The sequence below is a fragment of the Chelonia mydas genome, chromosome 1, assembly GCF_015237465.2.
Source record: "Chelonia mydas isolate rCheMyd1 chromosome 1, rCheMyd1.pri.v2, whole genome shotgun sequence".
NCBI lineage: Eukaryota > Metazoa > Chordata > Testudines > Cheloniidae > Chelonia > Chelonia mydas.
In genome coordinates, this window is record NC_057849.1 from 133,690,425 (window position 1) to 133,718,337 (window position 27,913).

General features: G+C 41.7%; 1 protein-coding gene across 4 annotated transcripts in view; it reads left to right on the forward strand.

Annotated features, from left to right (window-relative positions):
* The first annotated feature begins 6,602 nt into the window (after window positions 1–6,602).
* The window catches only part of GLRA2 (glycine receptor alpha 2), a 162,573-nt gene continuing 141,262 nt past the window's right edge, over window positions 6,603–27,913 (forward strand). Inside the window, exons 1-2 of one of the 4 annotated variants that reach the window (XM_007070507.4) lie at window positions 6,603–7,309; window positions 9,418–9,551. In XM_007070507.4, the coding sequence (XP_007070569.2) occupies window positions 7,242–7,309; window positions 9,418–9,551 (202 nt within the window). In that variant the 5' untranslated portion in view covers window positions 6,603–7,241. Of the gene's footprint in view, window positions 7,310–9,417; window positions 9,552–27,913 lie in introns of those variants that run through there. The other 3 variants (XM_007070506.4, XM_037900672.2, XM_043537856.1) reach the window with 3 other exon arrangements.

The following is a 27,913-nucleotide window of genomic DNA, read 5'->3' on the forward strand; positions in this document are numbered from 1 at the left end:
TGCACATTTAGAGTCAGATCCTCATCATCTGCTCTGAATTGGTACATTTTTACTGTGATCAGCTGATGTCAATTTACCTCAGCTGGGCGATCCGGCTTTTAATGTAAGTCCATGATTTTGGCCTCCTTTTTAATCCAGTCACACCTTTTTACATTTTTTCTTTTTAATTGCAATGACTTACATTAAACAGTTTCAAGATGCTCTAGATGACTTTTGACCTAAATCATATGAATTCATTTATTTCTGCCTCTGAACTTTTGAGTTTTATTAAGAATGCAATGTCTTTTGAGGTTGCTTCGGAAACATACCACAAACAGGTGTGTGGTTTTTAAATGAGACCTCAATAGTAGAACATGTTGCAGCCTATTTCTTATCATCATTCCCCTAGGCACTCCTCTGTGATAAGGGTGTTGAATGTGGAGGGATGATGTCCTGAGGCCGAATTGCATGTGATGAGATTATGTGTATTCTTTGAGGCATAGAAAGAAATTTCATATGACAGAATACTATGAAGCCTTCATCAACACTAAGGTTAGGTATTATTCAAGTTTTAGAATCATAGATACAGATGTAAAACTTCTTCTCCTAAAAGGGGCCTTCCACTGTAGGTTGCTTAATGATTGATGTCTGTCAGTGATTGTTTGTGATAAACTTTGTAACTATTTTATGACTATGCTTTGTAAAATAGTCAAATAGTTCATGGATCTTTCATGGAAATACAGTGTTTCCTGTCAACAGTTCATCAGAATTGGATACAACTTCCCCCCTTACTATCTGATTATCAGCATTCAAAATTCAGTACAACTTTTCATGGTCTGTTTTCAAGTTTTGAGTTGGTTTAGTTGGATTTTGTCATATGGTTAAGTCATATGTTGTTTCTTACTCAAGCCAATCAGGCATCAGGATCTACCTAAGTTGCTCAAAAAGGTCAGCAGAAGCCATTTGGACTTTGATTTTTCATGCTTTGTAGAAAAATGGGGACAATGTATGCTCCCTAAAGATGCCAGAGGAGGAAACAGAGCTGCAAATAAGCCAAGGAGGGAAGCAGGTGATGAACCTCTCCCTCTCATGAAGACAACATGAGGTTGGGGGTTAGTAGATTGTCAGAGCTGTGGTTTGACAGAAGACCTGTTGAAGCAAGGGAGATTAAATGCTTTGCTGAACAGGGGTAGATTTAAGCAAGTTTTAAATCTTATGATGAATCAGGATCATTGTACTCATAGTGGAAAGAAGGAATTTATAAGGGAATACTCTCTCTATAGACTCATTGACAGAGGTTTTTTTTTTTCCCCCTTGATGACTTGCCAGTTAAACACAACCTCCCTGTGTCCACAATCACAAAACTATACCAAAGTTAAGAAGGTATTTCACAGAATAGCTGATTAGCATAAGGATAAAATCTGGACCCTTTCCCACTACATATTTAGCTCTAGATTGTAGTTCTTCCTCATGAATGGAGAGAGCAGATTGGTCCCCTGGGTCTGTCAGAGCTGCTCTGCAGGCCAGTGTGTTAGTATGCATGTCAAAAGAAGGATGCGGTCAGGACCCTACATCTTCCACTCCTCACCTCATTCTTGGAATCCTGCTTTCTATATCACAGAGGCTGATATCAGGAGTGCCCCTGTAGAGCTAGAAAGTGTGTGTGGTGGGGGGGGATGGGGGAGGTGGAGTGGGAACAAATGGGGGGAAGCTTCTTGACTGCATACAGAAATTTTGAAAGGGAATATATCTAAAATATACTGTATCAGGTGACAGATCACATCAGTTGCTAGTGAAGGAAACACAAATCTGCATGCACAGATCATGTAGCAATGGATTAAAATCTTCTCAAATATTTAAAAAATCCCTCTTCTCTCCAGCAACACTAGCATGATGCTAAAATGGCTGTGCTGAGATACAAAATGAAAAATACTATAAGAATAAATTAATAGTAGGAATATACAGATCCTGTGGGAATGTGGAATTATAAAGTAATCCTGGAAGAAGCACTTAAGAGGGCTCAGTCTTGCAAGGTCCTGACCAATGTATTGAGCACCCTCAACTCCCATTGACATCAGAGGGAGTTGAGGGCACTCAACATGTCACATGAGTGCTCAGCACCTGGCACAGTGGAACCCAGAGAGAGCAAATATGGTAACAGGAGCGTGGCTTCTGTTTAGGTGTGATCCATTTGTACTATTATTTTTTTATTCTCCTCTGTGTAACATGAGGAAATAATGAGGAAGGGTGACTCCATAGAGTATTAGAGCTAAAGCATATTCCTAAAAAGAAAAACCTCATGTATTAAAAATGTTTGCAATAAGTGTCACCACAATTAATGGCCGAGCAGCCTGAGAGAGGGTTCCTCTCAGATTCAATGATCTGTTGTTTATACAGCACCATAGATTTGCATGGAACATTATAGAAATATAAATGACAGGCCCCAAGGAGATTACACTCTAAAAGCTTAGCCTGCATCTAAGGCAGTTATTCATTGGGGTAGAGGAAATAAGGAGCTCTTGGATTAAGGGTTGCCCCAATAGCAACCTCTGAACACAGGGGCATGTAGAAGAAGCTGCCAAGGTTGTCCCCTAGGAGCAACTCACCAAAAAAGGGGTAGAAAGTGTCCCATCGTGTGCTGATGAGCCAGCCAGGCAGGGTTAAGAGAAGTGCACTGTGCTCCTTGAAGGTAGAAATTACTCTCCCGAGAACAGCAGAGGAAGCATTGGGAGGCATTGCATCTCTCTGAGCCAGAATATTTCCCTGTGATTTATGGTGCTCTATTCCACCCCTCACAAGAGGCTAGGCCTTAAAGAAACAATCCATTTCTAGACAAATGATAGTGTGGGGCATATCTACATGGGGGCACTCAAGAAAGTTAAGATGAATCAACTAAAGGTGTGAAGTCAGTGTGCACTGAGTGTCAACCCCCTGTGTGGACACTTCCATTCAGGGTTAAAGTGGCCTTAGTTCCCTGTAATTTAAATCTTCCTCTACTGAGTGAGAGTACTGGGGGGATGGGATGTTAAAACACTTTAATTTATGCTAATTGACTTCACACCTTTAGCTGATTCACTCTAAACTTTCCTGAGTGTCCCTGTGTGGACAAGTCCTTAGAGAAATGTCCCTATTTCATTGCCCTCTATAGAGGGAGGGAGAAACACTTGCAGTGATGACTGACCCTCTCTCCACCATCACTTCACAGGAGAGGGGGACATCTGTGCATGGAAGGTCCTCTCTATTTATGAATGATGGTAGCATGCCCTGAACCCTAAGACAGAGATCCTAGCTGTTTTGACAGGTTTCAGAGTAGCAGCTGTGTTAGTCTGTATTCGCAAAAAGAAAAGGAGTACTTGTGGCACCTTAGAGACTAACCAATTTATTTGAGCATAAGCTTTCGTGAGCTACAGCTCACTGTAGCTCACGAAAGCTTATGCTCAAATAAATTGGTTAGTCTCTAAGGAGCCACAAGTACTCCTTTTCTTTTAGCTGTTTTGAGTTGCGCAGATAAATAGAGCTATGCACATAAAATATGCTATTATATCTTATTTTGTTATTAGACCATTTATGCACTTTTTTTTATTCAGCCCTTCAATGTATTCCGTCCTTAATCAGAAAAAAACTCTCATAGAAATTAGCAGGAACTTTTCCTCACAAAGGACATTATAAAACCCTGATTAAAACTTAAGGATTTGATCTGTTGTTGTTATGCCTCTTGTGACATTTTTACACATACTTTTTTTTTTTTAAATTGAGGACAGGATATTTGGAGGAATGTTTTGAGAAAAACAGCTGAGAAACACAAACAGCTGTTAAGAGACATGGCTTGGAAAAACTTGGCTCGTTAAAAATGTACAGAACTTACTTTAAGGGTATAAATTGTAGCTATCAGTTGCTACGTCTTGAATGTATATCTATACATCTGCCTGCCCCTAAAAGCAATAGTCATGTCGCAAAAACTATTTAAATATCCTCCACAAAGAGATATCAGAGGTAGGCAATGATTTCTTTGGCATGACATCCACAAACATTCCTGAGATTCCTCACATTTTTAAGCAGGTGGCAGTGTAGGTTAAAGAGACATAATAGATATTTCCTGTTATTGGAAGAAGTTGTTACTTCACAATTTTCCTTCAGTCCAAATATTTAGGAATAATTTACCTAGTATTATCAGCAACTCCCTGCTTGAGAGTGGGAGCTGGGAAGGCATTCTGAAATGTATGCCTTTGTCTAAGGAGAGAGGAATTTGACTATGTTACGATATTTCCAGGAGAGTCTCCCAGACAGCGCTTCCCAGAATGAGATACCACAGTACCAAACATATGACTTCTCTTAATACCATTTTAATCAGAATTATCTGCTGCAGGTTATGTTGGATGTCTGAGTACAGTGATTCAGTACAGTGATTCAGATATATTTGTGATATGTTGTTAGATATTGGTGGTAGTGATTTTAACAAATACACTCTGTCTTTGACATTTCATATACCGGACCTTCCAAGCTGCAGCTGATGTTGTTGTCCTGATAGAGAAAGAGGGGAGGGAATTGTTAGGTTTATATTTGTACATTTTATTCCTTTTGTGGTCTTTTAGGAGAGTTGTTGTATTATCATAAAGGAGCAGAAAATCAATGTCTGGTAACTTCTGTGCCTGGCCAATAAGTCAATTTTTTTTAAATTGTACGGTACCTGACTAAATACAAACAACTATTTCCACTTTAATGAATGATGCTAAATAGCCTTGATCCCTGACTAACTTGGGAACACCGCAACAGCTCTTCATAGGCAATTTTTAAAGATGATCACAATCATTAGAAAAAATGTATCATAAACTGTGGGTTTTTTCACATCAAAGGGAACGAGAAATATCTTTGTATTCAGTGTTTAAAATTATTTGTTTTCTGGGAACCTATTTAAAGGAGTGAAATAGTGTTTCCGGTGAACTGAGTTCATGGAGGGGAAGGAGGACAAGGATATAGCTGGACATAAAGCTGAGGTAGGAAAAGTAACTTCTTTGGGAGGTGTCAAAGGGGATAAATGCCTTTTCTTTCTCCATTGATTGATTTCCAGAATGCTACCATAGACAGCAGGTTCCAATAAATTCATTTATTTACCTAAAAGAAATTACTGGACAATTTTTATGACAGTCATAGACTCCATCCTCAGGTATGCGGGGCCCTGTTCAGGGCACCTATGAGGGTTAAAGGTGATATTGTGCGACCTTTTGTACCCCCCATCCCCCAATGCTGGGACCACCTATGGACTACTTCAGTCCCTGATGCCCTTCAGGGCTGCTCTAATGTGTGTCAGCTTGTAACAACCTCAGAAATGCCATCACAGCAGTGATTAGCAATTACCATCACCAATGTTAGCTCTCTATGTACCTCAGATGCAACAAGTGCTGTGGCACATCTTTGCTGTCTTAAGTTCTCAATCACACCAGGCCTCGCTCCACTTTATCACGTAAAGACATAACAAATAAACAATACAGGATCTGGAAGAAACCTTGGACAGGGTATGGGACCTGGGCTCCATCCCTGGCTCTGTCACTGACCTGCCGAGTGACTTACTGAAAGTCCATTTACCTCACCTTCTGTGGAAATGAAAGGCAAGAGAAGTGGGGGAGTGGATGAAGGAACCATTTCACCTGTCTCCTTCCTCACAAGGGGCAAACTGGCCTTTGCTGCTCCCACAAATGCTCTTGGAGGGCTCTCCCCCCTGTCCCACAAGCACTCAGGTCTTGGGGCCCCTTCCCTCTTTCTCATAATGGCCAAGGAAGGGCCCTTTTCTGTCTGGAGCACACACCCATTAGACGGGGGCATTCTGCCCCACAGGTAACCCTTTTGCACCTACAGCCTTCAGATACCTGGGTAGAGGTCAGGGGCTGCTCTTGCCTGCCCTTTCCCACTGGGACAAGGGGGCAGCTGTTTTCTCCCCCCTCTCCTGGGGCCCGGGAGGCGGTGTTCCCTGTCCCCGGGGAGCGGCTGAGGGCCACAGCGGGAGGGTGATTTTTTTTGCCTCTTCCCTAGGAGACCCAGAGCAGGAGGCAGCTTCCCCAATCTTCTCCACTGGGACTGGCAAGGGGGCCTCCTCTTCCTCCCCTTTCCCTAGGGCCAGTGACCCATCCTGTCCTTACCCTTCCCTTCTCCACAGAGGCCAAAGCAATGGAGGCCCCTGCTGCTTCTGGAGGGAGGGCCTTTACCTGCCTCCCCCACCCAGACCACCTCTGCCCTGCCCTTCCCCCGGGCCGTGTAGACAGGTTCCCTTCTTCCCCTAGGGCCCAGGTGGTGGCTGCCCCCTGCTCAGCCCGTGGTGTGGACGGGCCAGGGGAGCGTTCCAAGGAGAGGGGCTGGGAGTTGTCTGAGTCCCCCTGTTTCCGCCCCGCTTTGCCGCTCTGCCCTGTCGCCCTCCTCTCCCAGAACCGCTGGGCACGGGACAGGCGAGCAACCTCTGCACCATCTGCCGGCAGGCGCCGGGCGCCTCCCTGCCCCGGCGCAGGGAAATGGAGCCCCTGCGATTCTGTAGCACACGGAGCCCTGCACACGGGGAGGCGGCGGGAGAGTTAGTCACTCTTTGGGGGGGGGGGGACGGCTCTGAACTCGAGTCACGTTCTGTGCTTGCTGCCCCCCCGCGCCGGAGAAAGATGCATGCGCACAAGCGGGGCTCGGAGCTGTCCAAGTGCTGAAATTTATAGGCAGGGTGAGCTCCCGTCTCTCTCATTCCGGCACAGGAGCGTAGCTTTTTCTGCAGCCCACACCAATCATTCCACAGCAATATTTACAACTCGCTGCCCCGGAGGGGGGAAAGGTGGGGGGGAGAAAAAGAAAAGAAACAGCCCCACGACGACTCATAGATACTGATTTCCAAAGCAAAAGGGAAATCAAACAAACCCACAGCAGACAGCTCTCCAGCGCGCCAGCGATTTCCTTTTGCATGATGTTCTTAAGATAGCAGGGCAATTTTTATTTTATTTTTTTCATCATTCCGTAAAAACAGCCGGGGGAACCACCAGTTCTGATGCTTTGTCTGTTTTGTATTGGCTGCTGGGGATGAGCCTGGGTTTGACCTGACCATGATTCCGAGGACTGGCACTTCTTATTTTTTACCCCCAATTTGTAGACATCCAGATCTCCTCTTTTTGATTTTCAAGAAAATCAAATTATTGCTGGATTTGGGAATCTAGACAGCACAAGGTACTTGCCCCTGCTTCTCTCTGGAATCGTTTCTGGGATATTTTCCATAATCATCACACAAAACAGGAGGAATGAACGGGCAGCTAGTGAAAATTTTGATAGCCTTGTTTGCATTTTTCTTAGAGACAAACCATTTCAGGTAGGTGAAATAACTGTATGCTGATATTTACCAAAAGGTGTGGAAAACATAGCTATAAGCAACCACGTTACATTAACCTAGTTTATTTGCTAGGTCTGAAAGTGCTTCATATTAATTTTATATAGGCAATACCTTTTACACTGGAAGAGCCCCGTTGCTTGGTAACACACAAAAAATCCCAAGTTTGTGCAATACATTTTCCACTTCTCTGATTTAAAGACATGTTTTAATAACATATTAATAACATCTACATAGCTGAACAACATTTTCATCATTTTTTCCTTTTGGAATGCAATTTACTCTCTCCACTCCCATTGGAAGTTATTTAGTAGGTTGCCTTGTTTTTTTCCTCCCAAGCTGTGGGAATGATACAACCAGTTTTGTCAGGGATGTGGTTATTTGTATCTAGAGAACCAGCCCTCTGAATCTGGGAAGACCTTGAACGAATCAATAATTCCTTTACACTCCTTACTTCAAGCAGCAGTATATAGGAATGTTCTTGAAATTTCAAAGAAGGGAGGAGATATTGCTTCAGTTATTGAGTTTTCCTTACCATTCCAAAAAGACATTGGAAGGTTATTTGTCAAAGCAATGGTTCATCTGAGTTTTATTAATGTAATGTGTGTGTGTGTGTGTGTATATATATATACATACATATAAAAAGTGTGTGTGTGTACAGTGACAGAGTGAAATATTATTTATATTTGCAAGTTTGGGATGACCACATCACTCAGCATGGTGGTTCCAAGTGGAAACACAAGTGATTTGTGTTAGGTCATTCCAAATAAGTATACTGAATGGCTATCCACTTTTTATTATTGTATATTACATTTTACCAGCTAAGTGGGGAATAATCTTTGTTAAAATATCAAAGCAGTACCATGTCATTGTCAGAAAAATGGAACTTGCAAAATATGGTGATAATATCACAAACGTTGAAGACAACATAGTATTCTAACAATTAAATATTTTAGTGGGGGGAAATAGTATTTATTTCCTTTAGATTTCAGATCATCATGTTTGGCTGTTTACAGATAGGTACTCACACACTGATGATAAAAAATAGTAACAAGAAATACTGCTCAAAGTGAATGATGTCTTTTGGGCAAATATTTAAATACACCAATACTGTAGAAGACATTGTGATAGGATTACTTCTGATACCTCTCAGAGATTATATTAAAACATAAAACAGATAATTTAGGAACCAAAAGAATTAGTCATATTTTAAACTCACTGATTAAATAATGGTTATGACAGAATCCATGTCCCTGCAGTCCAAATTTGTTCAAGTGCTTAGGGAACAACCATCTGAGATTCCCTTCCTCTGAAATATCTAATATGCTGTATCTACAAAGCTACAAAGGCATGGTGGTACTATTAACTTAATGTTAAAACCTCAAGACACAGACCTATTCAAAAAAGTCTGGATATAAATACAAATTGATGGTAAACATGGGGGAAAGGACTATTGTCATTGCTTGCTGTGGGTAGAAGATTAAAATCAGATGTGTTTGCTTCCCTTTTCCGGGAAAAAAAACATACAACTGGTAAAGAACTGGGTCTCTAATTAACACCATTTAAAACCAACTTAGATGGAATCTGTAAAGACTATTGCTGCTCCTATGTTTTTGTTTTGTTTTGGATATTAACAAAGTCAACAATTTTCACTGTTTTGTGATGAGTTTTGCCAATCATTGTATGGAAGTTTGAAGCCACCTTAGGACTAGCTTAAAGTGAAAACTGGTTTCAGTAGCATACATGTAACTCTGACAATAACATGAACTGGGAGATCAAAGTCCACAGGAGAATGCTTTAAATAATCAGATAAGTTGAAGACATCTATTTAAAATCCTACAGTTTTAACAATTTTCTTTTTATAGTCTTATGTATTCTATAGAGCAAATTGTGATGCACAGATATATTTCTTTTACTTGAAACTTATTTTCACTTCTAAAATAAAGTTTTCTGATCCATTTTCTACCCATCTATTCATTAATACAATCAATGTTGATGAAGATTTTTTTAAAGAGTATTATAATTTCCTCCCTAAACATAAAGGCAATGAGAGCTGAATCATCGCTAATGGTGGCTAATAATTTGTTTAGGGCGGCTTTCTGTAAAGAACATGATTCCAGATCTGGAAAATCCCCTTCACAGACCCTGTCTCCTTCAGATTTTTTGGACAAATTGATGGGAAGGACATCAGGGTATGATGCAAGAATCAGACCAAATTTTAAAGGTAAGTTTCTCTATGTCTATTGATCAACTAATTGGAAGTCTTCTTGACATATTATGGGTTTTGTTAACTTTACATCTGTGGCCTGATTCTCCTTTCCACTATTCCACTTTTGCAGAACAATCATTCCATTGAAACCAATTATTTCATTGGCATAAAACTGGAGAAGCACAGTGGAGAATCAGGCCCTTGGTGCTTTAGATGGAGCCTTCTTTTGGAATTTAGCCATATATTAAATATTTGTAAAGGATCCAGGTTTTGGTTTTGCTAGAAGTCTCTTCTGTAAATCTCTCTAGTTGCTGATCTAAACAATAAACAGAAGAGTGTTCCAGGTTCCCTTACTAAATAAAATTGGATTTGCTGATTTCTGAAGTTTCTAGACATACAGTGCTAAATCCTGAACTCTTAAGCAAAGCCCAAGTAAAAGGGCTGCACTCACGTAAAACTCTGAAGGAGATGAGGGAATTAGGGGCCAGGGTACCCACATAGTAGGCTTTTTCCAGCCATTACTGGCTATGGGGTAGGATAGTGGACATAGCCCAATTCTCCTTTCCTATGCTGATTTAGGGTTACCTAGGTTTGTGCTTTTGCTTGGACACTCCCTGCCCTGCCCTATTCTCACACCATTTTCATTGCTGTGTGGAGAATTGCCATAAGCATCTTAGCATCAGCACATGTGAGGCTGCAGATGCTGAGGCTTCCACAACTGTGGCCACTAGTCAGTGGATAAGCAGTGTTTTCACTGCTTTTGTCCTCTCAGCATCCATGCCAGTAAGTTCAGGATTTGGTCCCCAGACAAGAACAGGGGAGATCAAGTTTTCTCTTAAGCGTTTAGAATGGCTCAAGAGCTCTACAGTTCTACCAAAATGCCTTTTTTTTTAACAAAGAAATCTAGGCTCAAAGTGCAGTTATTTTTTGAAAAGTGACTATGTGAAAATGTACTCTCTTCCTCAATAGCTCTGCTCCCCTGTGTGTGTATTTCAGATGCATATCTGTTGGCTTTGGTGACTTTTTTTTTTTTTTACTTCTTTTTACTCCTATTAACCCTGCAATGAAAACTGTTGGTGTGAAAAAATATTGTTCAGCCAGTGGATGCTACTAGTATGAGAGAGGGAGCTCACACATCAGTGACAGCAATGTTAATTAAATTTCAAATCAAGAACCATTTTCTGCCTTCAGTCCCTCCTGTGAAAACTGCTGAATTTGTAATGTGGAATCTTTTTTACTGTTTATGATGCATGAGCCAGAAAGAAGCTAGTGTGACTTCCAGATTCCAAGTAAAGCTGATGAAACTGCCAGACAAACTGTGGCCCCAGTTCAGGAAAGCACTTAGGCATTGACATCAATGGCATTTAAGCATGCGTTTAACATTTAGCATGTGCTTAAGTGCTTTCCTGTAGCAGGGGCTGTGTTGTTATAGTAAAAACAACAACCCCAAACCATTTTCTGCTCTCACTCACACCCCATGCAGTCACATGGACTTCAGTGAAGTCTGACAGGGTGTAAAGGAAGGCCAAATTTGTCCTGAACTGAACAGATAAATAATTGTTAAGGACAGATTCTGCCTGGCCATTCCATGGGAGTGTAGTTGGGGAGGAGAGTGCAAGAAGCTATCCCATGCTACACCTTTTATACATAAGACCAGACACAATAGCAGTCTGTATACACAATGGTTCATAGATTGCTTCTTTCCTTCTTCCTGGGGGACATGTAGCACCTCCAAGGTAGAAGGGTGGGAGCAGAGAGGCCTGTGACTCTCTCCTTCAATGCACTGGTAAGCAGAGCTGACTGGCTGCGTAGGAGATAATAAGCTACATCCAGTAAAAGTGGGGATGCTGTTCCATTCCAAAGTGCTTGATATGAGTTACTTCCAATGTTCCCCCAGGGAGGTAGTGGCTCCCCACTGGTTCCAAAGGAGGGCTGTGCCTGCAAGGCATAGTTAAGCCTTGGATGTCAATAAACACAGAACCCCTCCCCCAATGCTGTTTTCACAAAGTCATTTTTCAGAGCAGAATTTCACTTTGTAGCATTTTTAAATCAGAAATTCAACTTCGATATTTGCACAACTTCCCTTCTTCTGAATTTTTCTGTGAAGGATCTAACAGGTTACATCTCATTCTTTTTTGTTGTCCGATCCTCTCTACAAAGCCATCATGTTTGGTGAACCAGAGTGAAGATGCTATGCATGGAGTTTTGAACTTCACACCACCAGTGAAAACCCTGAATAACCATAAGCAGTGTTGTTGGCCTATTTACTATATATCCCAGGTTCCAGTTAGTTAGCTGAAAAACACAATTTTGGCCAATGTCCGGATCTCATTAAAATTTTCCAAAAAGTACAAGTAGAAAGCATTGTCTTTCTAGTTTTGCATAATTTCCCATTAAAATAAATACATGAATAAATAAAAAGGCAGATGGCTTGTGGGGAGGATCATAGTGAATTTCTGTTATGAATCTGGATATTATAAAGGTGTTATTGTTCTGAGTTCAATATTATGATCATGTTACAAAATATATTTCAGTTTCTAAGTTTTTACTGATCTATTTTACTTTGCTTTTGTGATCGGACCCATCCATACAATAGCAACATTCAAAGTAGCAGAAATGTATTAAAATGTCAAATTATTACATTATTGATTACATTGTATATTTGAAAACAATATATTCATTAATTTAACCCACAAAGGTGTTTACAAGAAAAGTCTCTTAAAAATAGGTCTATTATTTGACTTTGCATATGGTTATGGAACAGGTAAATATTATTAACTGCGTTTTACAAAAGAAACTGTGAACCAAAGTACTTTGGATATTGTTTATCATAGAATCATAGAATATCAGGGTTGGAAGGGACCTCAGGAGGTCATCTAGTCCAACCCCCTGCTCAAAGCAGGACCAATCCCCAATTTTTGCAAAACAGGCGATGGGACCATCCCCCCTTGCAGGGTCCCAGACTTTGGGCTCCAGCACAAGCCCAAACATCTACACCACAATTAAACAACCCCTTAGCTTGAGCACTGTGAGCCCAAGTCAGTGGACACAGGCCAGGTGTTTAAATGCATTGTAGACATACCCCTAGGTGGCCTGCACTTTATCTTGCATTTACCCGGTACTTAATTTGAAGGTCCTAATAGCTTAACAAAGGACAGTGAAATTAATGTTAATCCATATTTAAGTTTAAATATTTAAAGGCCCAATCCAGTTCTGATTTAAGTCAATGGGAATCCTTCCATTGTCTCAAGTCAGCATTGGATCAGGTGCTATCACTCAAGCTGATGTTTCTCTCTTTTAGCTACCTAGTTGGGAGAACCTTGTTTCTAAAAGATAATAATTGCAAGTTGTCCTGCACACACAGTTCGCTAACATAATATCAACATCCTGTCTTAAATTACAAAAACAAAGAAACTCTAAGTGGAGAGGGGCACTTTCTCTTTAACTTACTTCATTTTTTTTAGGAATAGCTGTAGTAATGGAAGAGGGCATCTGTGCCATAATATGATAGCCAAGGATATGCTTTCTGGTAGATAAGAGCAAGAGATAATGAAGTAGTGTTGCAGTGTTCTGGCATGGATTACCACTTGTTTACCTCAGGCTGACTCAACATGATGTGCAAAAGCACATGCAATGGCATGATGGCCATGCATCTCAACAACTTAATCACAGCATGGGTCATGGGGGTGACAGACAGCCTAAAATTAGAATCTCCTTGCATTTGTTGACCTTTAAAGTTATTTTAATTATTTTTTAATTTGTTACAACTCTATAGTCTAAAAACAAAATGTAAACACACACTACAGCAAATCAAATGTGAAAAACCATTTTCCAGCTATACTAGTCTATCCTTCACACCAAATGCAGTCAGAATGAACACATCTGACAGTCTTTCAGCAGAAGTTTGCAATGGATTCTCACTATCGTTCAATCCTGCAGGCTGCTGAGCACTGCTGAAAGCAGCGTGAAGAGCCAACCAAAATGTCAGTATTGAGCTCGGTGAAATCCTAGCCCTGTCAAAGTCAATGACAAAACTCTCATTGTCTTCAATGGGGCAAGGATTTCATCTCCACTGTTTGCTCAGTACCTGTACACTGAGGTTTAACAAAGTAGGAAAAAATGAACACAGCCCTCACCAAAGTGAGCAAATCTCTACATCCACACTGAAAAGACCACAGGTGAAGAGGGACAATGGGCATGAAAGGGAGTGGAGGTAAGATTCTCAGCTCGTGTAAATTGACCCAGCTCCATTCATTTCAGAGGAGCTATACTGATTTACACAAGTTCAGGATCTGGTTCAATGGGCATAGGTGCTTATATGCAATTCAGTGAATGCCCTAGATTTATTTTAGGATTTTCAATTACTCCTATTGCCAGCCAGGAGCAACTCGCTCCAGTGTGCTTAATAGTTGCAGCTAAAGGAAAATATGAGTAGGTGAAGCTGTGAGGGACTAACCACTGGCATACCTGCTCTGAATGGTTCTCATGAAACAGTTGATCATATTCAGCCTGGCTGTGTTGACCTGAATTCAGAGGCAGGGATCCAGTGGCTTTTGCTGGGAGAGCGTGTGTGTGTGGGGGGGGACATGGATGACAAAGACAGCCCAACAAGTGGGAAATGCTGGACAAGAAGGGAAGGTGGTCTGGGTGACCAGAAGATGTATTAACACATCTTCTCAGTAGTCTATGCCATGGAATCCTGCCTGTAATCTGAAGCTGCTCCCTAAGTGGAAATTCTGAGGGAGGGTGGTGAGAGTAAGAATACAGGACTTTTTTGACATGCTGACCTCACAAGACAGTTCCCCTTTGGGGCACGGGAGAATTAGCTGGTGCAGTGGGAAGTAACATGCATCTCCCTGCATGAGCTTTGGTGAATCTATTTTTCTCACAGCCAGTGGCTCATGATAGCTGTTGAGCGTAATGTTCTCACCAGCCCACAAGCACCATCTCCCTTCAGCTTTACTCCACTCTCTTCGGCTTAATTCCTTAAGGGATCATGAGGATTAACAAAGCACCGGGCTCTGTCAGTGACTCAGAGTCACTCTCTCACAACCCTCCTCAGCTTCCCTGAAAAATCCAGCCCTATGTGGTAATTCACCTTTCCATTTTGCTGGAATTTTATAGTAAGGATTTTATGCAACATCCTCAAAATGGAATAGTATTTTAGTGTTGTTATTGCATGCCTTGGGACCGATCCTGCACGTGCCTCTGCAGGAGAGGATGACGGTCTAGATCCAGTTATGCCAAGGGCCTCCCTATCTGGCTGACTAAGATAGTTATCTGCCTGCTTTGAGCTGGGGGGCATCATTAAGCAAGTTGAATGGGGGGGGGGTCTCTGTGTGGCAGGCAGTGGGGAGGATTTGGCCCCATTGTCTCTGAGGGTACATTCTATTTTGGCATAGAAGAAGTTAACAGTGTTGGTTACAGTGATGCTGTTAAACTTCATGTTCATAGCTATAGTTACATCTAGCTGTTTTCCTTTAAGTCATGATTTGTTAAAGAATCTTTCCATTTTTGTGTGCACTTACATTTAGGGGTCCATCAGCAGTGCACTTTCCTTTTTCATGCTAGTGCAATATATTGTGTGGTATCTTACCCCAAAGCTGTTGTTTCTGGGGCAAGAGAGCACGTGAAACTCACTCAAACCTTGTGAAGAGGGAGGAAGTTTGGGCATGTAATGGCTGTAGTTGTGAAAGAGTAGCTTGTTGTTATAATTGTGCCATGTCATTTTTGTGCTTAGTCAGTGGGTTTAAATCGGATAATAAACATGGACTAAAAATTAGCCTCACAACTGTTACAGGAAATGGCTTATGCACTTTAGCTCCTTGGCACCAAGTGTCAGATTTTCCCTTATGTTTGAATCCATTGCTTACTTGTTTGTCCACTGCAAGTACCTGAAATTAATTACATAAGCATTTAACAAGAGAAAGAGAAGCATTATGTGACAAGGGAAGGGGAATGAATGGAGCCACAGTTAACACGATACTGTCATTTCTTGATGTGCTAAGAGGAAGCAGTGTATGCAAATGACTCAACATGAACCAAAAAATGCCAATTTAAAATAAATACCTTTTTAAAAACTCCTGTAAAATATAACAGATAAAAATTGAAAACCTCACCATGCAACGTTGGCTATGAAACTGGAGAGCTATGGCCAGACTTCAGTGGCTAGCAGCAACGTCCCTCCTAAGACCAGACAAAATGAGTTTTAAAAAACTGGGTATTTGTCATACCATTCAAAATCCACAAGGGACAAATCCAACAAATGGCAAAATCCTGTGGTGTCTTGACTGGGTGCGTCAAAGGAGCAAAAGGATGCAGCTTACCTTCCTGCTAGCGCATCCACATTGCAACTAGGCAGGATTCTCCTTTGAGAAGCAGGTGGCTGGCCCTGGCCAATGATCTGTCAGTCTGGGGACATGACCAAATAGTCATCCTCAGTACATATATGCTACCATTGCCTATGAGAGTTAGGGGGAACACCAGTATGAGGATAAATATCAGGAACAATATTCTGCCCTGAAATACTTCCAACTGAGTTGAGGAAGTTGTGTGCATATCTGAGTGAAGAATTTGGCTGTCTATAAGGACAAACTATTCATAAACAATTGTTTTATCCTTTGTGTGAAACACAGTAAAGGGAATGCTACCCAGCCTCAGTCTGTTGGCATGCTCAGGTCATCTTCTGTTTTAATGGATAAACCTATTTACCATAGCTATGCAAGAAACATCCTCTTTTCTATTTCTGTTTAAATTCCTGTATACCTGCTATAGTCTGCACAGGTGGGGGCTTATGTTTCATGCCCATGACTCTTTAATTTAGGGTTCTCTTCCAATATACCAGTGAGGCCAATGGGAGTTCCATGGACTGAAAGTGATCACTGTCATTATGGTGTGTTGTCTTTATTCAGAATCAGTGATTTAATTAAGCAATATCAGTGCATTTGACTGTTGCTATGGAATATTGGTCTGCTGCTGCCACTTAAACTACAGAGGGAATTTATGAAAAACAAATGTCAAAGCAAAACCCAAGATCTTTGATATCAAAGAAGGAGACAGTGATTTTCTGATAAAATTCTATTTAAATTGTTTTATTTTGATCATATTAAATTGCTAAATATCCTGCATAGATTTAAATATTTCATGCAATGGAGATTGATGCACTGGAATTACTCACTCAGCTAACATCTTGACGTGTTCCGATTGCCTTAGAAAACACATGCAATTGACATATATATTTAATGTGTATGGATATATAATGTGTTTATGTATTTATATATACACTTAAGAACATAAGAACAGCCATACTGGGTCGGACCAATGGTTCATCTATCCCAGTATCTTGTTTTTCAATAGTGGCTGGTGCCAGATGCTTCAGAGGGAATGAACAGAACAGGACATTCTTCTTTGAGTGCTGGTCCCTGTGTGTATTCCACACCAGGCACCTGAGTCCAGTAATTCTTCAAAGCAGTGTTCATTGGCCCACACATGCCCAGTAGCTCTCCTTGTGCTCCCAACCAAGGAGATAAGAGGCAGTGTGGGTCGATGCCTCTCCTGTTCCTTCTTACCACTGCATGGCCTGAGTTGGAATTGTGTCCTCCTTCACTCTGTTGTGTAACTTGCAAAGAAAGAAAACATGTGTAACTAGTTATATACCTTAGCTTAGTAGTTGGTATTTAAAGTATTTCTTTTCCCCCAGTTGGAGAATCCCTCCCTGGCTCCAGGACTATGCACAGAGTCCTGGGATTCAAGCATTGCATATTCTGCCCTTGCTCCTTCTCCATTAGTAACAAACATCAATGGTGCCTGTACTGTGTTGGTGAGGTGCATATCTCTGCAAAATGCAGTATCTGTTGCTCCTTCCCACCCAGAACTCAAGAAGCCCGGGAGCTTAACCTATGAAAGCACCTGATGGAGAAAGCTGAGGCCCCTCCCAATCTGTGCCAGGGAGACCCTCCCCCCTGTGTATTTCCACAGTGAGTTACTCCACTATTGAATCTCTTTTCATAAAGTTGTGCTTATATTGTTCCACAGGAGGCATTGGTTACAACTCCAAGGGCAATGCTTGTCTGCTGTCTTGGATGAACATCCTCAGATGTGCCTTTTCTTCCATTCCCCTACTTCCACAAGTCCTGGGGAAGATACATCGTGACAGAGCCAACATCATTCTTCTAGCTCCCTACTGGCCCAGACAGTTCTGGTTCATGGAACTTCCAACAATGTCTTCCCACTCACCAGTCAGAATCTGCCCATTCCCAGATCTCCTAACATCCCAATCTGGGCTCATTCCAATTCATGGCCTGGTGTTTGGATGGAGTCAGAAATAGAATGCTCATGCTTGGCCCCCATTCAGAAGATCCTTAACCAAAGTAGAAAGGATTCTATTAGAACCTACTATCTGGCCAAATGGAGATGCTTTTTGACCTGGGCACAACTCCACCAATGTTCTACAGATACCTTAAGCATTCTGGTTGTCCTAGACTATCTTCTGTCCCTGAAACCTTCAGGTCTTTCTATTAGGTCGCTGTGAGTAAACCTAGTAGCGATTAGTGCCTTCCTCCCTCTGGTGGAAGGATGTTCCATCTTTACTCACCCTGCTACAATATGATTTATGAAAGATCTCATCAGGACCTACCCACCAGTGCTTAAACCTACATCTCAATGGGACCTTAACCTTGTCTAGTCAACACTCACAGGTCTGCCTTTCAGAGCCCTGACAATGTGTGCCATGTCCCACCTGTGCATGAAGAATGTAGCATTCTTAGTGGCTGTCACTTTGTACAGGGAGATCACGGAGCTCAGAGCTACCATGGCTGATCCTCCATATACAGTGTTTCACAAGAAAAGTTTTCTGTCCGACTTCACCTCAAGTTTCTCCCTGAGATTGTTTCTGAGTTCTGTATCAAACAATACACTTATGTGCATTTTCTTCTGAAACCCCACTCTTCCTCTGAAGACAAGAGACTTCACTCCTTTGATGTTCGGCATGCCCTGGCATTCCACCTGCAAAGAACCAAACCCATTAGGAAATCACCAAGACTTTTTAATCACCATAGCAGCAAGACGGTGTGGGCAAGCCATATCCTCCCAGAGGATTTCTAAGTGGGTTTGGGGATGCATTTTACAGTGCTACAAGATAGCAAAACTTCCTCTCCCTGGAGCTGTCACAGCTCATTCTATGCAAGCACAAGCTGCCTCCATGGCATCCCTATCAAACGTTCTGCTGCAGGACATCTGCAGAGTGGCCACCTGGAGTTCTGTGCGCATGTTTGTGACACACTATACCCTAGTTCATGCCTTGGCAGCAGTGGGATCAGCAATACTGCAAGAATTTTTGCTACCAATTTCCTCGCATCCACCTCCAGTCTGAACACTCCTTGCCAATCACCCATGTGAGAAATACACATAGGGACCAGCTCTTGAAAAAGAAATGGAGGTTACTTATGATAACTGGAGGTTCTTCAAGATGTGTTGTCCCTATCTGTATTCCACTACCCGCCCTCCATCCCCTCTGCTTCAGATCCTGTTGGGTTTGCGGTAAAAGGGAACTGGAGAGGCATCGACCTGCACTGCCTCTTATACTCTTGGCTGGGAGCATGAGGAAAACTCCTGTGTATGTGTGGGCCAACGGACACTGCTTTGAAGAATTTATGAACTTGGGCACTTGGTGAGCATGCATACCCCACTGTGGAGTACAGATAGGGATTACACATCTCAAAGAACCTCCAGTTACAGTAAGTAACCTCCACACTTATCGATGATCCATCCCCTGTCATCCAGTCCCATCTTCTGGCAGTCGAGGGTTAGGGACACCCAGAGACCATGGGGTTGCATCCCTGACCATCATGGCTAATGTCCATTGATGACTCCAAGATCTTTCTTGAGTGGTAATAGATAATTTAGACCCTATCATTTTATAAGCATAGTTGTGATTACATTTTCCAATACGCATTACTTTTTATTTATCAAAATTGAGTTTCATCTGCCATTTTCTTGCCCAGTCACCCAGTTTTGTGAGTTCCCTTTGTTAACTCTTCGCAATCAGCTTTGGACTTAACTATCTTGACAATTTTGTATCGTCTGCAAACTTTTGCCACCTCATTGTGTATGCCTTTTCCCAAATCATTTATGAATATGTTGAACAGCATTGATCCCAGTACAGATTCTTGGGGGACCCTGCTATTTTCTTCTCTCTTATCTGAAAACAGACCATTTTTTTTCTACCCTTTGTTTCCTATCTTTTAACCAGTTACTGATTCATGAGAGACCTTCCCTCTTATCCCATGACTGCTTACATTTCTTGGAAGATTTGTTGAGAGATCTTGTCAAAGACTTTCTGAAAGTTCAAGTACACTATACCCATTGGATCACCCTTGTTCTCATGTTTGTTGATGCCCTCAAAGAATTCTAGTAGATAGGTGAGGCATGATTTCCCTATATAAAAGGCATGTTGACTCTTTGCCAATGTATTGTGTTCATCTATGTGTCTGATAATTCTGTTCTTTACTATAGTTTCAACCAATTTGCCTGGTACTGAAGTTAGGCTTGCTGGCCTGTAATAGCCAGGATCCTTTTTTAAAAATCAGCGTCACATTAGCTATTCATCAGTCATCTTGAACAGATGCTGATTTAAGCAATAGGTTACATACCACAGTTAATAGTTCTGTAATTTCATGTTTGAGTTCCTTCAGACCACTTGGGTGAATACCATCTGATCCTGGTGACTTATTACTATTTAATTTATCAGTTTGTTCGAAAAACTCCTCTACTGACACCTCAAACTGGGATAGTTCCTGAGATTTGTCACCGAAAAAGGCTCAGGTGTGGGAAACTCCCTCACATCCTCTTCAGTGAAGTCGGATGCAAATAATTCATTTAGTTCTCCACAAAGGTCTTATTTTCCTTGAGTGCTCCTTTAGCATCTCGATCATTCAGTTGCCCCACTGAGAGTCTGGCAGGTTTCCTGCTTCTGATATACTTTAAAAAGTTGCTGTTAGTTTGTCTTTTGCTAGTTACTCTTCAAATTCTTTTTTAACCTTTCTATTTACACTTTTACACTGGATTTGCCAAAGTTTATGTTCCTTTCCATTTTCCTCAGTAAGATTTGAATTCCAGTTTTTAAAAGATATCTTTTTGTCTTTAACTGCCTCTTTTACTCTGTTATTTAGTCCTGGTGGCATTTTTGGGTCCTCTTACTGTTTTTTTTAATTTGGGAAGTACATATAGTATGAGCTTCTATTATTGTTTTTAAAAAAATTTCCATGCAGTTTTCAGGCATTTCACTCTTGTGACTGTTCCTTTTAATTTCCATTTAACTATCCGCCTCATTTTTGTGTAGTTCCCCTTTTCAAAGTTAAATCCTACTGTGTGGGTTTCTTTGGTATTTTCCTCCCGACAGAGGTGTTAAATTTAATTACATTATGGTTGCTATTGCCAAGTGGTTCAGCGATATTCTCCTTTTAGACCAGATCCTGTGCTCCACTTATGACTAAATCAAGAATTTCCTCTCCCCTCGTTGGTCCAGGACTAGCTGCTCCAGGAAGGAGTCATTTATGGTGTCTAGAAACTATCTCTGCATCCCATTCTGAGGCGAAATGTACCCAGTCAATATGGGGATAGTTGAATCCCCATCACCAGGGTCTACTGCTGCTCCTCAGCTAGAAGCATGGGCTGCCACACCCAGTCTAAGTTAAGGAGCTTTACTCTTTTATAACAAAGGTTGACAAACAAGCAGAAGGCAGTCTTATGTCAATACCTTGTCCCTGGCTTCAAGGCCACCCCTCCCTGGGGTCTCTGGCTCTCCAACTTGTGGCAACTTCCTTCTCTCTTCTTGGAGCCACAGCTGCCTTCTTGTATTTGTATACAAGCACTTATAACATTTGTCAGTATTTAGTTGTCCGCCTTCATGTGATATAACTGAATGGGACTCTCTCATTTGACTTTGGTTCCTACCTGTGTTTTATCAATGTTTGTCCTCTCCTTTTTACTAGGATATAGAGTATCCCCTTTAATAAATCATTCTCTAAGGGATGTGTCTGTCTGAATTGTGTGCTCCTCCACATCTGTCAGCTTTCCCCTAGCCCTTAGTTTAAAAATTCCTCTACAACCTTTTTAATTTTACATGCCAGCAAGCTGGTTCTGTTTTGGCTTAGGTGGAGCCCATCCTTCCTGTATAGACTCCCCCTTTCCCAAAAGTTTCCCGAGTTCCTAATAAACCTAAATCCCTGCTCTGAACACCATCATCTCATCCATGCATTGAGACCCTCCAGTTCTGCCTGTCTACCTAGCCCTCCATGTGGAACTGAAACCATTTTAGAGAATGCTACCATGGAGGTCCTGGACTTCAATCTCTTATCTAGCAATCCAAATTTGGCTTCCAGGACCTCTTTCCTACCTTTCCCTATGCTATTGGTACCTATATGTACCATGATGACTGGATCTTCCCCAGCATGGCATATACATCTGTCTAGATGTCTCAAGAATTCTATCACCTTCGCACCCGGCAGGCAATTCACCATGCAGTTCTCCCTGTTATCACAAACCAAACTATTTATATTTCTAATAATTGAATCACTGATTACTATTCCCTGTCTCTTCCTAACAACAGGGATCCCCTCCCTGCGAGAGGTATCCTTAGGACACCATGACATCATATGGAAGGAAGGTTCCAACTATGCGATTGTTTCCCTCCACTCCAGTTGGATGTTCTCCTTCCCTGAGAGTTTCATCCTCCTCAACAGCACAGAGGCTGTCAGATTGGGGATTGGACCGTTCTACTGGGTCCTGGAAAGTCTCATTTATGTACCTCTCTGTCTCCCTTAGCTCCTTCAGTTCAGCCACTCTGGTCTCAAGAGCCTTTATTCGGTCTCTGAGGGCCATGAGCTGCTTGCACACACATGCCACCTGCCCACAAGGCAGGTAATCTTACATACTGCATTCAGTGCAATAAACTGGATAGCCCCCATGCTGCTGCTGGACTTCTGCCTGCATTATTTTTACTCTTGCAGGGTTTTTAGGTTGTTCTCTATCTGTGTGTGTGTGTGTGTGTTTGTTTTGGGCGGGGTGGGGGGGACTATTGGCTTAAGTTTATAGAATGTTTATTAAGTGTATCTGGCTCTCATGCTTCACCTCTGAACTCTCTCACAAAACTTCCCTGTTTGCTGCTCCTCTTTGCTAGCTCCTCTGGTCACTTAGTTAGTATTTTATACCCTTGTTCTCCCTGAGTTAGCCCTGCCCCCTTGTCAAGGGATCAAAAAGGGATTAAGGATCAAAGGATGGCAGGCTAGAGCCTCTTTAGGGAGCTCTCATCCTTGCCTAGGAGGTTGCAAGGCTCAGCACACAGCCCCCCAAACAGAGCCCATTACAAACTTCAATTAAGCAGGCACAGGGCAAGCAAACAAGCACACAACAACAAACTAACAGATGACAAACTCACCCCCAGGGTTATGTAATCTCCTCATTTGCCTGGAGGACTCCCTCGCAAAACTGCCCTGATTTGCTGCTCCTGTTCACACATAAATGCACACACGCTCATAACAAACTGAAAGTGTGGAGGGTCCGTGGCTCACAGGGACTTCATATAATGGAAATTTAACTGCAATTTTCATTTCCAAATGACAGTAGCTTATAAAATCAGGTCAGAATGAGGTGTTTTTCTTGGAGAAAACCCCACAGCATATTTACCCTATACTCAAATGCTAACTTCCTGTTTCAAAACAAAACTTTTTAAAGCTTTGATCAGATTGAATGGACAAGCTACAACCACATAGAAATAGCTGTGAAGGAGAATTTTGCGGCTTTCATGATACATACCCCCTTGGAACTACAGTTTTTCCACACTTTTAAAGTGTGTGTGCATATTTTGTATATTCAAAACAGAATGTTAATTCATTTTTTCTATAGATGAAAAGGTAAATATTCTTTCATAAATCACTGCAATTATAATTAATTTAGGTCAATTTCTGCCACTCTTACATTAATTAGCTCCTTATTCTGCATGAAGCTCTGTTGCTTTCAATGGGGTTACTTGTATAGTAAAATGCTATTCAATGTGAATAAGGATTGTATAATCTAGAATGTTCAAAATGCAGAAAATCTAGAACCCCGTGCCCCTGTGAAGCCTCACTGAAGTTCCTTGCAGCTTCTAATGTCCCAGAAGGCATAATTTCAGTAAAGCAGGTAATCTAGCACAGATATAAAATGTGGTTAGCCCAGTTAACAAGATGATGCCATTTCTTTTCATTTAATATACGGGAAGAATTGGTGACAATGACCGTTTATTGATGAAACGAATCACTGAAGTGTGTTTTAAGGAGGAATTTGAATGAAGAGAGAGTTGTTTGGTGCATAAGGGATGGGAAACTGTTCCATACATAAGAGGTAGCACAGAAGGAAAGTATAAAGGTGAGTGGGGAAGGATACAAGTGATGTATCTATACTAATCTGGAAGGCTATGGTGGAGTTTAGGAACAATTTAGAGAGAGTAGGATGAAATGAGAGCAGAGTTATACAGGGTCAAAGAGGTGAGGACCAGGAGCTTGAGAATAAAATATAAGTTAATAGGTACCTAATGAAGGCATTCACATAGGGAATGATATGGCCTGCGAAGGAAGGGGAAATTATTTTCAGAGCAGCATTCTGCCTGGATTGCAAAGGGAACTAGTGGTAATACAAGGAGGTTAAAGAGCAGGAGGTTGCAGCCACTGAGGTGTTCAAAATGCAGAGAACTGTTCTCGTGGTAGAGGTGACAAGGTAAGGTGAATTATGACGAAATTAAGTAAAAACCTGGCAGACTTTGGAAACAAAGTGAAGGAACAGGACCCAAGCAGAAAGGAAAGGAGTCAAAACTGATTCTGAGTTTGGGCATGTGGGTGAGGGAGAATCATGGAATTATTGGTCTTGATCCTGTATTCACTGAACTCCAAAGCTCCAATTCACTTCTTTGGTAAAGGATCAGGCCTTAGAGAAGGAAGGGAGTGGGAGGATTTGGGTGTGAAAATAAGGAATTCAGTAATAAGATATCATATGGTTTGTGAAAATGTATATGGGTGAAAGTGATCATGAAAGGATAGATTTCATAATCCTAATGAAAGGGAGGAGTGGGAGCAGCAGAATAAAGACAACAGACTTCAAAAAGAAGACTTTAACAAACTCACAGAATTGGTAGTTAATGACCCATGGGGAGAAAATATAATGGATAAAGGAGTTTGGGAGAGCTGGCAGTTTCACAAGGAAAAATATTAAAGGCAAAATTGCCAACTATTCCAATGTGAAAGAAAAATAGGAATAGGGCTGTGATGAGTTACCCCCCTTTAAGATGCCACCTGGTGTACTGAGATACACTGAGTCTGCCTGGACCACCTTTAACCTGTCTTGCTGAGCCAGGCTCTTAAACCTCCTTTAGCACACACACAGGCAGGGCTATGCAGAAAGACACAGACACTGAGATCAGCTCAGGGAAGGTTCAGCTTAAGGGACTTGCCCCAGCACTCAGGTGCCCACCTCTTGGAGTGCAGACCCAAAGATATAGTGTTTTGTGCTGTATAGAATAATCCGCACAGTACAAGCTTATAAAAATTTGCCCTCTTCCTCCATGTGAAGAGAGATATGCACATCTTCTTGCCCCCTCCTCCAAGTTAGAAATTGCACAAACTGGGTTTAATAATAAACAAAACAAATGTATTAACTATAAAAGGCAGATTTTAAGGGATAGCAAACAGAACAAAGCAGATTACTAAGCAAAAAGCAAAACAAAAAAGACAAAGCACGCAAACTAAGCTTGATTAACTAAAGAAATTGGCTACAAATAGTAATTTCTCACCCTAAATGTTGTCTCAGGCAGATTACACAGATTCTTGAAAACCATCTGCACTGGCCTGCAGCTTGTAACTTCGGGTATTATTACTCACAGGCTGGACACCCTTCCAGGGTGGGCTCAACTCTTCTCATCCCAGTTCAGTTCTTGTTGCCAGGTGTTTCCCAGTGTCTCTTTGTGGAGACAGAGGAGAACCTCAGTGATGTCACTCTCCTGCCTTATATAGCTCTTGTGTATGGCAGGAACCCTTTGTCTTCCAGTGGAAACACATTGGCATTCTAAGGGGGGAGGAGTGGTGTCCAGAACCAGGTGACTCAGTCACATGTCTCTGCAGGGCTGTGGCAGCCATTACTCGCAGGCTGTCTGGAGTGTCCACAGGAAGACTAAGCTCATTCACAGTCCATTGTCTTTGCTGATGGGCCATCAGCCCTGTCTGGCTTTTTCATTGTTGTACCTGAAGGGCTAGTTGTGGGTGTCTGCCAAAGTAGCACATTTGAAATACAGATACATGATGTGACAAAGTTCCTCCTCTACCTTGGTGGGTCTTGCACTTATTGGCGGATTTGCTCACTTTAGAGCTTCACGGCAGCCCTCAGGCTTGGCCGTTTTTCTGAACCCACAGTCCAGATCAACTCCTCCTGTGTCTGACCAGGAGTTGGGAGGTTTGGGGGGAACCCGGGCCTGCCCTCTACTCCGGGTTCCAGCCCAAGGCCCTGTGGAATGCAGCTGTCTAGAGTGCCTCCTGGAACAACTGTGCGACAACTACAACTCCCTGGGCTACTTCCCCATGGCCTCCTCCCAACACCTTCTTTATTCTCACCATAGGACCTTCCTCCTGGTGTCTGATAATGCTTGAACTCCTCAGTCCTCCAACAGTATGCATTCTCCCTCTCAGCTCCTAGCGCCTCTTGCTCCCAGCTCCTCACACGCGCACCAAAAGTGAGCTCCTTTTTAAACCCAGGTGCCCTTATTAGCCTTCCTTAATTGATTCTAGAAGCTTCTTGATTGGCTGCAGGTGTTCTAATCAGCCTGTCTGTCTTAATTGTCTCCAGAAGGTTCCTGATTGTTCTGGAACCTTCCCTGTTGCCTTACCCGGGGAAAAGGGACCTACTTAACCTGGGGCTAATACATCTGCCTTCTGTTACTCTCCTGTAGCCGTCTGGCCCGACCCTGTCACAATGGTCCATATTCCTACCTTCAGATAGAAAAATGATACATATGTACAAATTGGATAAACACATTCAGTAGATCATAACCTTTTCAGTGATGCCTCACATGAGCCAAAGTATATCCTTGCATAAAGTATATCCTAGTTATACTATATCCATATCACACTCCATATTCTTTATGGAAATATGCTTATAACGTCACAATGGCTCCATCAGAAACTCTTTAATGACCTGAAAAGCAAAAACAAATCCTATAAAAAGTGGAAATATAGACAAATTTCCAAGCAGTAGGACAAAAGAATAGTACAAGCATCTAGGATAAAATCAGAAAGGCTAAGGCACAAAATAACATACACAAAAAAAACATAAAAAGCAATAAGAAATTGTTCTATAAATACATTAGGATGAAGGGAAAGATGAAGGAAAGTGTAGATCCTCTACTTAGTGGGGAAGGAGAGCCAACAACAGATGAGATCAAGGAGGCTGAGGTGTTTAATGCCTCTTTTAATTCAGTTTTTACTAAAAAGGTTAATGGTGACAGATACTCAACAAGATTAATATTAACAACGAGGAGGAAGAAATGCAAACCAAAATAGAGAAAGAATCAGTTAAAGAATATTTAGATAAATTAGATATATTCAAGTCAGCAGGTCCTGATGAAATTCATCTTAGGGTAGTTAAGGAACTAGCTGAAGCAATCTCGGAACTGTTCGTAATTATTTTTGAGAACTCATGGAGGATGGATGAGGTCCTATAGGACTGGAGAAGGGAAAACACAGTACCTATCTTTAAAAAGGGAGAAAGAAGGAGACTAGGGAAGTTACAAACCAGGCAGCCTATATTAGATGCCTGGGAAGATACTGGAACAAATTATTAAGCAATCAATTTGTAAGCAGCTAGAGGATAATAAGGAATAGACAGCATGGATTTGTGAAGAACAAGTCATGCCAAACCAACCTAATTTCCTTCTTTGACAGGGTTACTGGCATAGTGAAGAGGGGAAGCAGTAGTGATATATTTGATTTTAGTAAGACTTTTGACACAATCCCACAACATATTCTCATGAGCAAACTAGGGAAATGTGTCTAAATGAAATTCCTATAAGGTGGATGCAGAACTGGTTGAAAAACCATTCTCAAAGAGTAGTTGTCAGTGGTTTGCTGTCAGACTGGGAGGATGAATCCAGTGGGAGTCACAGCAGTCAGTCCTGGGTCTGGTACTATTCAATATTTTCATTAATGACTTGGATAAGTGTGGAGTATACTTATAAAATGTATGGATGACACAAACTGGGAGGGATTACAAGCACTTTGGAGGACAGGATTAGAATTGAAAATGGCCTTGAGAAATTGGAAATTGGTCTCAAATCAACAAGATGAAATTGAATAAAAATG